We start from the raw sequence: 11,978 nt of genomic DNA, 5'->3' as shown, positions 1-11,978 counted from the left end.
TCAGCCTGCCTTTATTAAACTAAAGTGACAGGAATCTAATTATTTAGTCACCACGATGAACTTCAAAGCCGAAAAACTCTTAAGATTTAAAGAACCAAATAACAAATACAATATCAATGGCCACCTTTTCCCTTCAACCAGGGTACAACAAGAAATATAACATTAATATACAGTCCTAAACAAATGTAACAAAGTCAGTTTTTACTCACGACCTCCAAGAGAGTAGAAAAAAGTTGCAGGCCTGTTACAAAAAGCGAGTTGAAATCCCAGAAGAAAACATTGAGAGCGTTGCAATTCACGAGGAAAACATTGAGAGCGTTGTAATTCACGAAGAAAAAACATTGAGAGCGTTGCAATTAACTCATCCTCTCCTCCCAACTTCCATTGAACGCAGCAGAATACGTGGAGCTAAAGCGGCTAGCTCACTTAGCTCAGCTCAAAGCTTGTCAGGACTACTTGCGTCTGTCTCCTCTCGTCCCGTCCATCTCGCGTCAACCAAGCTCCTCCAACTTCTCCCGAATTTTGTCCTCTCCCGTGCTTTTGTCCGGTTTTCTCTCCCTTAAGTCTGTATTTTTTTACTTCTTGTCCGCACGTCTCACCTTCCGTTTACCACCATCACGGTTCTCCTCTCCTTCTTCCCTTCGCGTCTCCTCTCGACCAATCACAAGTCACGCACTGGACGGACTGTCTCAGTGACCAATCAAATGGCAAAGCCAAATCAAATACACAGCTTACGTCACACTAATACTTCTTTCAATTGCAATATTTACATGAAAGAATGCTCTTAGTTGATTTACAAACAATAACATTTTAATTACCAAGTAAGCTAATTACTTCATAGCTATCTTTACCCTTTATATTATTTAAATATTAAAGTAAAGGAAAATACTACTGTATTTCTTTTAGAAACAATAATGTGAAATCCATAGCTGTCAACAATGTTATGCATTAGTAAATAAACATTTACTTTTAATATATTTGTGTCTTATCTTGTACTATGTAAGATTTCTATTAACCTTATCATACAGTCATTGCAGTAACCTCAGTTTACCACTGGGCTGCACATATTTGAAGCATTATGTTTAAAGGAGCAGTGTTGTGAAAAATTTACTCTTTTGAGCTTTGTCATGTTACATGCTCCCTCATCAAAAACATACATGTTTGACAAATTATTTAATCTCCATGGCAACCATTCATCTGTGCAAACCATCTGGTTGGACTTAGTGCCATCATCGAGACACACCTCCCCCTCAGACCAGCAGTTTTTAACTTTCCAAGCTTCTGCCTCCCAGTGCAACACTTGCAAAACTATCTCCTTTAGACTAGCCAGCAGCAATTAGCCAACATATGCTGAGGTACTTCTCAGTGCTAAAATATTTTTAAAGGGACAATAGAGGAGCGCTGTTCTGATAACTTCCTGAAGATGAGATTTTTTTTAAGAATCCGAGGGCCAATTTCAAGGCCTTAAATTATGATGTCAAAATTTAGAAGTAAAGGTAACAGTTATGGGATTGTTCTATAAAATATCATAACACATAATTCTGACTCTATGAATTACAGAGAATCATGAAAAAAAATCAATTACTTTGCTTTTTAAAAACAAAGTAATTGAAGTTGTATTCTGCATACTGGAAAGAAACAATGCTAATGTGTCCTTTCCAATGAAGTGTGCATTTAAAAATATGAGTAGAAGTGTATGTAACCACAGGATCTTGTTGGGACTTGGTTAGCTCTTATGTAGGACCTGTACAAGGTCAAAATAGTTGAAAGACTAGGGTCACCTTTCTGGAAAACATTAGAAACTCTACTTATTTAGAGTATGTTTTCTGATATCTCCCTACATGCATGTTTTTAGCTGTGACTATACTCATGTACAAAGTGCAGAGGGTTATATAATGGTGTTTGGATAATTAGGTCTAAATGATGACTTCTTTATTAGTGGTCAAATCCTCCTTGTTCCTTTTTTGTGTAAGAACGTTGGGAGTCCTGAATGCCTCTTTTTAGGTGAATCTGACAGAAAATGTTATTTTTTTTCTCTGTCTTTCCCGAATATGGCGCTATGGGATGTAATCTGAATTTAACACCGAATGGTATAAAACAGCACTAACACAGCAGATCTCTTCATTGCAACATTAAAGACACCCAACTGGAACATTGTGTATTTTTTCTTTAGTAGCTCCAGCTGGGAGCGAATCGAATAGACGCACTGAAAAAGCAAGAGACGCCAACATGTTCTCCCACAGTCTGCATTTTAAAGGTGGCCTATAAACCGATTGCATCTTCTCGCTGCAGAAATGAAGCAGGCAGCCTGCCTCCGGGGTGAATAATTGATCTCTCTGTGTCGGTCAGGAGGACGATGGTGGGACGCTTCTCTCTGCATGTGATACGGTCCCATCACGGTGTAAACGGCTGCAAACCACCACCACCTCCACTCCCCTCCACTCCACTTCTTCCTCCTCCTCTCCTCTCTCTCTTCCTACGTGTGTTTTTGTGAGTGTGTGTGCAGACGAATCGGAGAGCAGGAGGAAGCACCAAGGACGTCCTTTTTTCTTTTTTCTTTTTTTTTTTTTTCCCGAGCCCCTGGAGCCGGAGATGCAAGGGACGAGCAGTCATTAGCCCGCGCCGCTGCCGCCTGCTGCAGGAGAACTTCGCTGGTGTTGCAGCCTGATCCCCGCTCTGTGATCCCCGCTCACTGAGGTGGACCGTAACCTGTCTGACGGAGGTAAAGCGATGTTTGATGCAGCTGCTTCAGCGCTGATAGGCGGCTTTGCATGTGGAGCTATCCGGGTAGAGCTGGTGCTGAAACCACTCTGATCGTACAAGGAAGTGCATGTGTGCTTTTACGCCAACTGCGTGTCTTGCAATGTTGATTCTGAGAGCGAATTTGCAGGATGTTTTTTTTGAATGAATGCATGCACCAGGTATGATTTCTTAAAAATATATATTGCCTGATTAACGTGGTTTAGGAGCAGCTATTCTTCCCGGAGTGGGATGGCTGTGTCCAGGGTCCCTCCAATGGAAGATGGAAAGTTTTACCACATGATCCTGTTAAATACACAGGAGTGGTTTAGTCCACATGCGTGACAACGGACCGTCCTGTGGAGCCTCATTAAAACTCGTCTAATTGGAAGTGATAACCCGAACGAAGCTTCAACAACATTTTAAATAAGATTAACAATTAAGCCATGATAACAGCTGATTCAGGATGCTGTTGAATAATTGACCTTCGTGTCCTTCAATTTGCGCAACGAACGAAGGCTCTCTAAAGCCCAGTTACAAAAACTGTTTGTTTTTTTTTCACTATCCGAGGTCAGAAATATCAATTACATATTTTTGAAAGAAAAAACGTTTCCATGAACTGGTAATAAGCCTGATTGTTATTTTTGTTGTTGCTTTTAGATCTGGAAACGCAGGATTCTACTTTTGTGCAAAAATTGAATGTAACATCGATCAGACAAGGAAGACAAGGAACCCAAAGCCATCATCATGAATTTCGTTATGAAACAAGCGTTGGGGGGTAAGTTCCAACCTTTTCAAAGGGTATTCATTTCATACATTGTTTTTGGATATATATATATTATTTTGCCACTTCTGCTTGATCCGTGAGACATGTTTGGCCCCTGGGGCCCCTGAGCTTTCTCCATTGTGGTTGCTGAACCATTGTGGCCATTCTGTGTTTCATGAAGCAGCTCTATACAGTCTCATCATTACTGCTGTGTGCGTCTTGACTGGACGCCGCAGTGACTCTCGTCCCTCTATGCTGAGTGAACACTTTCGCTCTGAAGGAGGAGGAGACGGCGATGGGGGCGTTAATCGAGACAGAATCTAATCTTCAATAATTTCATTCCAGCATTCAAGAATGTGAATGAGTTCCTAATTGCTTGTGCTGCAGCGAGTCCCCGGACACGAGATTCTCATAACAGATTAATGGATTTTGAAGGAATATAAACTGCTTCTCTTGTGTGAATATGCGGATGACGCAGTGGAAAGTGAAAGGACTTTAAGAGGTTTTCACAAAGGAGCAAGAGTCTCAGCAGGGTGACTGTTTGTTTGGAGAAAATGCAACCCACTTGTCATCTGAAAAGCCAATCTTCTTTGCAGTTTACTACGAGTTTAGGCAAAAAGGCTCCAGAAAAACTGTTTCTGTTGCATATTACTAATACAACTATTCATACCAAACATGTCAATGTGGTTTGAGCTTTTATGTGACAGAACAACAGAAAATGATGTTAAGTGGATTTAGGGAATACATCTGACAGGGTTGATATTTTTCAGTGAGTTTTTTGTGGTATGCCTCTGCCAGCTTTATGTGTCTAGAACATTTTTTCCAATTTTTCTGTGACAAATAACTAAATTTCAGTCAAATTGGATGAAGAGTGTGAAGATCAATTTTCAAGTCTTTCCAAAAGAGTCTTAATTGGCTTTAGGTCAAGACATTGACTGAATCATTATAATGAAAATACTATTAGATGTGAATCCTATTGTATCTCTTTCTGTGTTTAGGGTTGTATTTCTGCAAAAAGTAAAACACCTCTTCTGGGATTGCCTGTATTTGGCTCAATTGATGTGGTCTAATTTAAGCTCAGTTTTTTTTGTTTGTTTTTTTTTGAAAAATGGGACGATATGAACATTTACATGTAAATGCATGAGATTGTAGTCAAGTGGCTAATTTCCATCTCTAGACCCATTTTCATCTTCCCTGTCCCTGTTGAAGAAAAGCAGTCCCACAGCATTATACTGCCACTACCATGAAGCACAAAAATGTTTGATCTGATGTGCAGTTTTGTTTTTCTGCAACACACGGTGTCTTTTCTGTAGCCCAAAAGCTTCAATTTCAGTTTCATCTCACAAAAAGACAATCTTTGACATGTTTGTGGTAACATAACAAAGTGCATTCACTGATTTTTATGGTTTTCTTTCATCCTTGTATTTCCTTTTGCTACTTTCTCATAAAACTCAGATTTGTGGAGTTCACAACTAAATGCTGGCATGTCGGCAAATTCACATACCTGAGCTTTAGATCTCTACATCTCCTCCAGAGTCATTGGCTCTCTCTATTTGCAGATGATGGATTGACTACTGATCTGTGATACATTCAAAGTTTGTAAAACTTGTGGTGCTGCTTTAAATTTCTCCTTAACTTTATCTGCACTGTTCATTGTTCATTATGAAGCTTTTTCCTGACAAATCTCTGAAGACTTTCTGGGCTGAAAGCAAATGGCAAACAGATGGTCTCTATATGGAGATTAAAGCAAGTTGTTGCACCAAATACCACTGATTACTTAATTTCCATTCTGAAAAACTTTGAAACTTTACATTGGGTTAATCCATCACATAAAATCCCAATGAAATGCATTACAATTGTAAAAACAATGAATGTGCTTGAACACTTTTGCAAGGCACTGCAACTCCACCATCTTCCAAACTGAAGCCCTTTTCAGTTATTACTCCAAAATATTTCAAATAGCTTGAAAATTTTCTTCTCATGAGAAGTCAGAAAGAGTAAAGCAGCTGTTTTTTTGAAGCCACAGTTTGATGTGGCTTTGACACAGGGGCATTAGGGAAATTTGAAGGAGTTCCCCATTGGGCTCTGGAGCAGCAAAGAGGCGCCGCAGCTGGCCCAGACGTCTTCTCTGCGGATATGTATTAAATCACAAAAATTTAACTTCCTTTCGAGTTTAAACGCTGGTCGTGTATGATACTGGATTAGAAAGAAGCTGCATGCACTTGTAATGTCCATACTTTTAACAAAATGTTAAAATTAATCTGGTATTGAAAACAGCAGTTTTATCCTGTTGTCTGCTTTCAAAAAGATACAACAACCTAATTTTCACAATTACATGACAATTTGAAAAGCCTTTTTTACTGAAATATCTCCTGAATGTTAAGTTTTGCCTTCCTGTTTTGCATTAGTGAATGGTATGCTATTGCTTATCTCCAAGGCTTTAGACAGCTGTTGTTGGCAGGTTTGTGTTAGTGACTTGCAGATAAAAAAAAAAATGTTGTCATCGGCTACAGTGAAAGGAGCTGAAGCTCAATTCAGCTAAGTTGAAGTTGCTGCTCTCTCTGCTCGGCGTGCATCATGTTGTTTAACTGCCTGTTGGTTCCTTAGTGGGTATCCGAGAAGCAGCAGGTTCCCCCACCAGTCAACTTTCCATCATTAAAGACGAGTCAAAGCCGCTGACTTGTGCACAAAAGAAATTTCACACGTGGGGAAAATTATGCAGCTTGTGCCAAGGTCTTCACCTTCAGAACGGTAATTCTTTCCAACCTGGGGAGCAAGTTTTTATGCTACCTTCTTAAACAGTAATGAGTTTTCGGTGTGTAGTGGATTAGCTGTGGGCTATCATCTAAATTCTTTCTCTCTGTGCACGGCGAGGAGATACTCACACTCCATCTGCTCCAATTTAGACATCTACATTTTTTTTCTGCGTTTTTCATTCAGTGATGAGAAAGGTCGACTCAGCACGCATCAAAGGAGCACGCATCTGTTGCCATGACCCCTTCACCTTTGTAGACCAGACATTTTTGGGCTGTTTATGCTGCAAAAATTGTCAAAAACTTTGTTAGTTAGAGTAAGTTGACTATTTACCATGAATACAAAATCACATCTTTCTCAATTTCTATTTGGTGCTGCAATCAAGGTGGAATGTATCTTCCAATGCACTGCTTCAATAAAGCCTATTTATGCCAAGGGCTATGTCTATAATATGAGCCTGGTTATGTTAAAACATGGTGGTATTTCTTGTCTTGAGGATTTACATCCTGGAAAACACTTTAAAGATATTTGGAGCCTAATTTTACTATGAATTTGTTTTTGTTTTTTACAAAAAATAATTTAGTGTTACTGCAGCTAAAACACTAAAATAAAATAATAATAATAAAAAACGTAATATAATTACAGGAATAAAGTTATAAGTTTACAGAGTTTGCTGCACCTAAAAAAAAAAAAATCACAACTATGTTATCGTGAAATAACTGCAGATGCTTGACTAAAAATGAGAAGAGCTTATTGGCTACATCGGTAGTGTTAGAAGTTGCTCTTAATGATTGCATCTTGATGGAGAAGGTGCAGTGAAAAGACGGCGGTGTAACTATCAGGGATAATTCCTGCCAGTCGATGTCACTGAAGTAGTCAGTCTGGTCCAGCTGTCTCAGTGCTTCCTGGAGAAAGTAATCTCATTATTAAAAACTCACAGGCCCATCATGAATGTAGTTCCTTGTCAGGTTTAATGAGTCTTCTCCTCAGTAAGACCTGGGTACAATCTGATCTCGATAAACATCTCAAGCACTTTAACATTACCGGTTTGCACCTGTTCAAACTGGCAAATCTTGTTTCCTTTTGAGTAAGTCAATTATTTCTGCTCCAGTTTTTGTCAGAGTAAAGACAGTCATTAAAATGTTGTTTTTATGGGAATAACTTTGCAGAGGTCCATTGTCTCAAATTCAAACATTTTGCAGTCCTGATCCACCCAAATATTTTTCTCACTTAAGCTCTGGTTTGCTTGAAAACCTTTCATATGCCAGGAATAAAAAAAATAAAATACTAAGAGTAAAAACGTTAAATTTTCTATTTGATGTTGTAAATCTATTTATAGCTGAAATCTTGGGATCCAAATATTGTTCATTTGCCTCTAACATATCAGTGCTACTCAACAAACATGTTCTAAAATGTTCTAAAATATAAAGGTTTAACCAATCAGTGTTGACAGCTACAATGCTGTCAGAACCGATTGGATTTAAAGTGGAGATATAAAATACATAACAAATCAATCAGTGCCTTACAAAATGATTAATACCGCGCCATGTTTTTAAAGAACATATTGTGTGAACAAACTTATTCGATTTATTGTGTTTCTTCTTTAAACACAGCAATTGCAAAATTGTGTTTTTCGACATTGACAAAGATTTGAACACACATTTATAATAGAGACACCTTTATTGTGTGGTGGAAAACAAGGCATTTTAAACAGAAAATGCCCACAGTGTAACAAAGTGGTGGCAGTATCATCCTGTGGCTATGCCTCTTTTACAACAAGGAGAGAGAAATATAGCTCAATGTAAATTTGTAAATGTGCAAACTGGTAGAGGCATCTCGCCAAAAATATGCAGCAGCATTGAGGTGAAGCTTCACTAATTACTGATTCAGGAGGAATTAATACAATTTTACAATATACTATTTGTAAAAATCATCATTTTGCTTCCACTTTATAGATGTACACTGCTTTGTAACACATTACATACATTATTGCTTGGGCTTTGAATGAAAAAACTGTGTGACCCCAAAAGTAGAAAAATTAGATTGTTATCATGAGCAACTATGGCTTTAGGGCAGAATAAAACTGATGTGGAGCCTTTCGTAAATTGGTTTAGGGCTTCCTGGACTTTGACCATAGTTCATCGGTGACATTTAGGGGAATTGCCTCCCTGACTGCAAACAAAGAAAGGATTATTCATTGATGCAGAGTATGTCTGTGTTTGTTTGAGGGCTTCAGAGAATGAGAAAGAAAGAAATGGTCGCGCATTAGATTTATAACAGATGACTTCATCCAAAATGATGGTAAATAGTGAGCCACCATCCAGTCCTGTCTTCCCTGTAGTGGAGGACGGAGGAAAATGAGGTGTAGGAGGAGATGAAAAGTGACAAATTGATCTTTAAAATGGGTTGTTATATCATCAGTGGCTGAAGGCTGAGGTTGTAAAGTCTAGACCAGCAGAGGCTGTAATCGCACTTTAATGGGAGATGTTTTCTTTGAGTTTCTCCTTCTCTAATACTCTTTCCGCCAAACTCTCTGCCGTTTTTTTCCTCACCTTTCCTCTCCCCTGGGTTGCCACCTCTGTCACTCTTCCTCCTTCCCTCTTACCACACTTCCTTAACTCTGTCTTCTTTCACTTCATCACTCTCCCTCTCTTCCCCTTTGTTTTCCCATCCTTCAGTTTAGCTATCATTCCCTTTCTTCCCTACCTTGCTCGTTCTACTATTACAGTAAATTTAAAGGTTGAGGCGAGAAAACCTCAATCAGGTAGCCACAGGGGAGGTTGCGGTTGTGTGTGCAGCCGTTATTTGGTGTCTGCTTGTGTGTGACGAGAGATGGATGGAGAGTTAGAAAGAGAGCTGTGTGTGACAGGATGAGGGACTGGATGGACCTTAGTAGTTGAGTTTACCTGGCATTAGATGATAAAGTGTTGGGGTGTGTGTGTGTGTATGTGTGTTGTTTGAGTGATGCAAACACAAATACAGAGAAGCACACATCTCTGGCAGGCCATACACACACGCTCACACTCACAGTACAAAGGCATCAAATTTCAAACTTCCTGACATACTGATAAACAAACCCAAACACACAGACGCACGCTGGGAATCACAATCAGTGGGATGCGACAGACCTCCCACCCTGCTGAAAACCACAGGAGGGGAAAAAGCACCACAACAGTGCAGATATAGCAGCCTGCAGCTGAGCCATTTACACACAACCACTGGGCAAACATATAAACAATCCCTGAAGGAAAGAAACTTCACTCTGGGAAATACAAAACACTATTTACTGTAGAAAATACCCAATATGGGTCTGATGAATATAAAGTTAGGAAAGATGTAAACACTTCATTTATATGCCAACAAAAATCCTGTTTATTGGAGCTTCATTTTACGTTTTATGGCTTGTACTACAAGGATTTAGAATTGGCAGACGTATTTACAGACTTTAAAGCCTACAATGTTTTATTTCAAACAATTATGATTGCAGTCTGAAGTAGCAGGAAATAAAGCTTCTGAGTTTGCATATGTGACCAAAAAAAAGAAGCAAAGAACCAAATGTAGCAAAGATGGAGAACCATGCACTGCAAAACACAAAACATTTCCAAGTGTGTATGTCGAGTTTATAGTACATATGTCTTAGTACACTTGAAATAAGACAAAACTAGCTGAGAAGTAACTTTTCAGAAAGAAATGGGAGCTTGTTTTAAATCAATAATTTATTAATAATTCTGAAGATACTAAAGAAATTCCCTAAAGATTTATTTTATAATTTAATTTAAAAAATACAATGATCTAATGTGTTCAGGCAAAGTGTGTCTTTATGCAGATGATAGTATGTTTCACTCAAATGGATGCTGAGCTTCAAACTGTCTTTTTCCTGCTGCTGGCATCACTTTATGGCTTAAAGTTAAAAACTATTGTGAATAAGTTTTATTTTTTTAATAAATGCAGAGATCTTAAAGAAGTCCAAAATGCAGACGGGAGAACTTTAATAAAAATAATCATCCTATAAGTTGCAGGGTTTTTACTGGTTGATATTTCTTTTAGCATACCTATTGAGTGTTTATTAAACTAATGAAATATACAGAAAATAATTTAATAATCAAAGTAGAACTTATCTTAATGTATTGGTGCAACTGGACTGATTTTGTTGCTACTGTAGTCACAAAATAATAATCAGGATACAGTAAGCCTTAAATCTTTGATCTGACAGAATTGAAGAAGTATTAAAAATTGTATGTATTTCTAGCCTGTCATAATTAATGACCCTATTTTATATATTAAAAAAATGTATGTAAAAACTGGACCCCAAATGATCTTGGTTTAGGTTGCAACCTTGATCCAGCTGCTTAGAAAGCACAGTGATCCACTGGAGTCAAACATTCGCCTAACTGTGGTGGTGAATGTTTGAGCCAAACTGGGATTTCAATGTGTCTTAGAAACCACAAACATCATCCATACCCCAGAATCCATTACGTTCCTCTGATGGATTTCCTGTGAATGGAAAACATGTAGACCATCCAATATCTTGTTGACCCAGCATGTATTTAGTATTGATCTGTACTTCAGCAATAACTATGCAACAAACAGAAACAGAGATTAAACTTTAAGTGGTGTGTGTGCCTGTAAAGGTCACAAAAATCAATCCATATCCATCTCCAATTGGGTCTGCAGCCCAGGCCTTCTTGTTGCATCTTCAGGTTTAGCTTGAGAAAAAAATGAATTCATTAGAACTGGATGATATCGGATTATACTAACATCTTTTCAGGCATGAGCTCCAACCAACCTTAATAAATTTGATTTTCCAACTAAACTAGACCCACAACATATTTACAATATTTACAACTAATTGCTTCCATCCAAAATGTCTCAGGTCATTAAAAAAACAATGACTTCTAAATATAAACTCGTCCATTCTGCAGGAAAATAATCACACTGGAGGACGTTACAAGATTTGCTGCTCAACAGCAAAACCATCTCTTTTGATGAAAAGTTTTTGCATATTTAAATTTGTTGTAACGTCTGTTTATGAACAAGCCGAGTGTCTTCTGTGAAGGGATTCACAAGCTCATTTGGTGACAATATGGAGCCTGTCGAACATAAAAGTAGCTGCTGGCACAATTAGTCACACAAATACACATTTGTTAAAGCACTGTGGGTGTAATGGGTCATGTTTGTGTGTAATAACAAGAGACACTGTGATGTTAGATCCATGCATTAATTGTGAAGTGCCGTGACTAATATTGATAGTGCAGCCGTGAAAAAGCGGAGCAGAACTCCCTGTGCTGTGGTTGTGTGGTCACTTAGGAGATAGCACATTATTATCCTCAAGGATTAATTAGGATTAGCTGAAGAACCCTGGAGGATACGTGGCTATATGGAGATACACAACTCTTGTTTGACCTTCCCAGCAACCCTGGTGAATGGGTTGTTTACTTCCTCATTTACAGAATATTTAACTTTTTTATGCATCAAAAACTTGATCTGCTCTTCCAAATTTTTAAATACATTTATGATTAAGTAAAGTGTAGAAAAGAACTGAGAAATAAACTAATTCTTATTTTATTCTCAAAATTGTGAGAATTTTGAGTTTAAAGTCAGAATTTTGTGTTTATCTGTGAGATTAAAGTCAGATCAAAGTCAGAATTATTTGTTTATCTGTGAGATTAAAGTCAGATTTGTTTATCTGTGAGATTAAAGTCAGATTAAAGTCAGAATT

At 38.1% G+C, this 11,978-nt stretch overlaps 1 protein-coding gene across 2 annotated transcripts in view; it reads left to right on the top strand.

Moving 5' to 3' along the window:
* The first annotated feature begins 2,429 nt into the window (after positions 1–2,429).
* cplx1 (complexin 1) overlaps positions 2,430–11,978 on the top strand; it is a 55,562-nt gene continuing 46,013 nt past the window's right edge. Inside the window, exons 1-2 of one of the 2 annotated variants that reach the window (XM_007572558.2) lie at positions 2,430–2,722; positions 3,400–3,517. In XM_007572558.2, coding sequence (XP_007572620.1) covers positions 3,487–3,517 — 31 coding nt within the window. In that variant the 5' untranslated portion in view covers positions 2,430–2,722; positions 3,400–3,486. Of the gene's footprint in view, positions 2,723–3,130; positions 3,310–3,399; positions 3,518–11,978 lie in introns of those variants that run through there. The other variant, XM_016660934.1, reaches the window with a different exon arrangement.

This window comes from Poecilia formosa, unplaced genomic scaffold (assembly GCF_000485575.1).
Source record: "Poecilia formosa unplaced genomic scaffold, Poecilia_formosa-5.1.2 Scaffold303, whole genome shotgun sequence".
Lineage (NCBI taxonomy): Eukaryota > Metazoa > Chordata > Actinopteri > Cyprinodontiformes > Poeciliidae > Poecilia > Poecilia formosa.
Note: the sequence above shows the minus strand (reverse complement) of the source record. Positions and strands in the feature narration are given on the sequence as shown.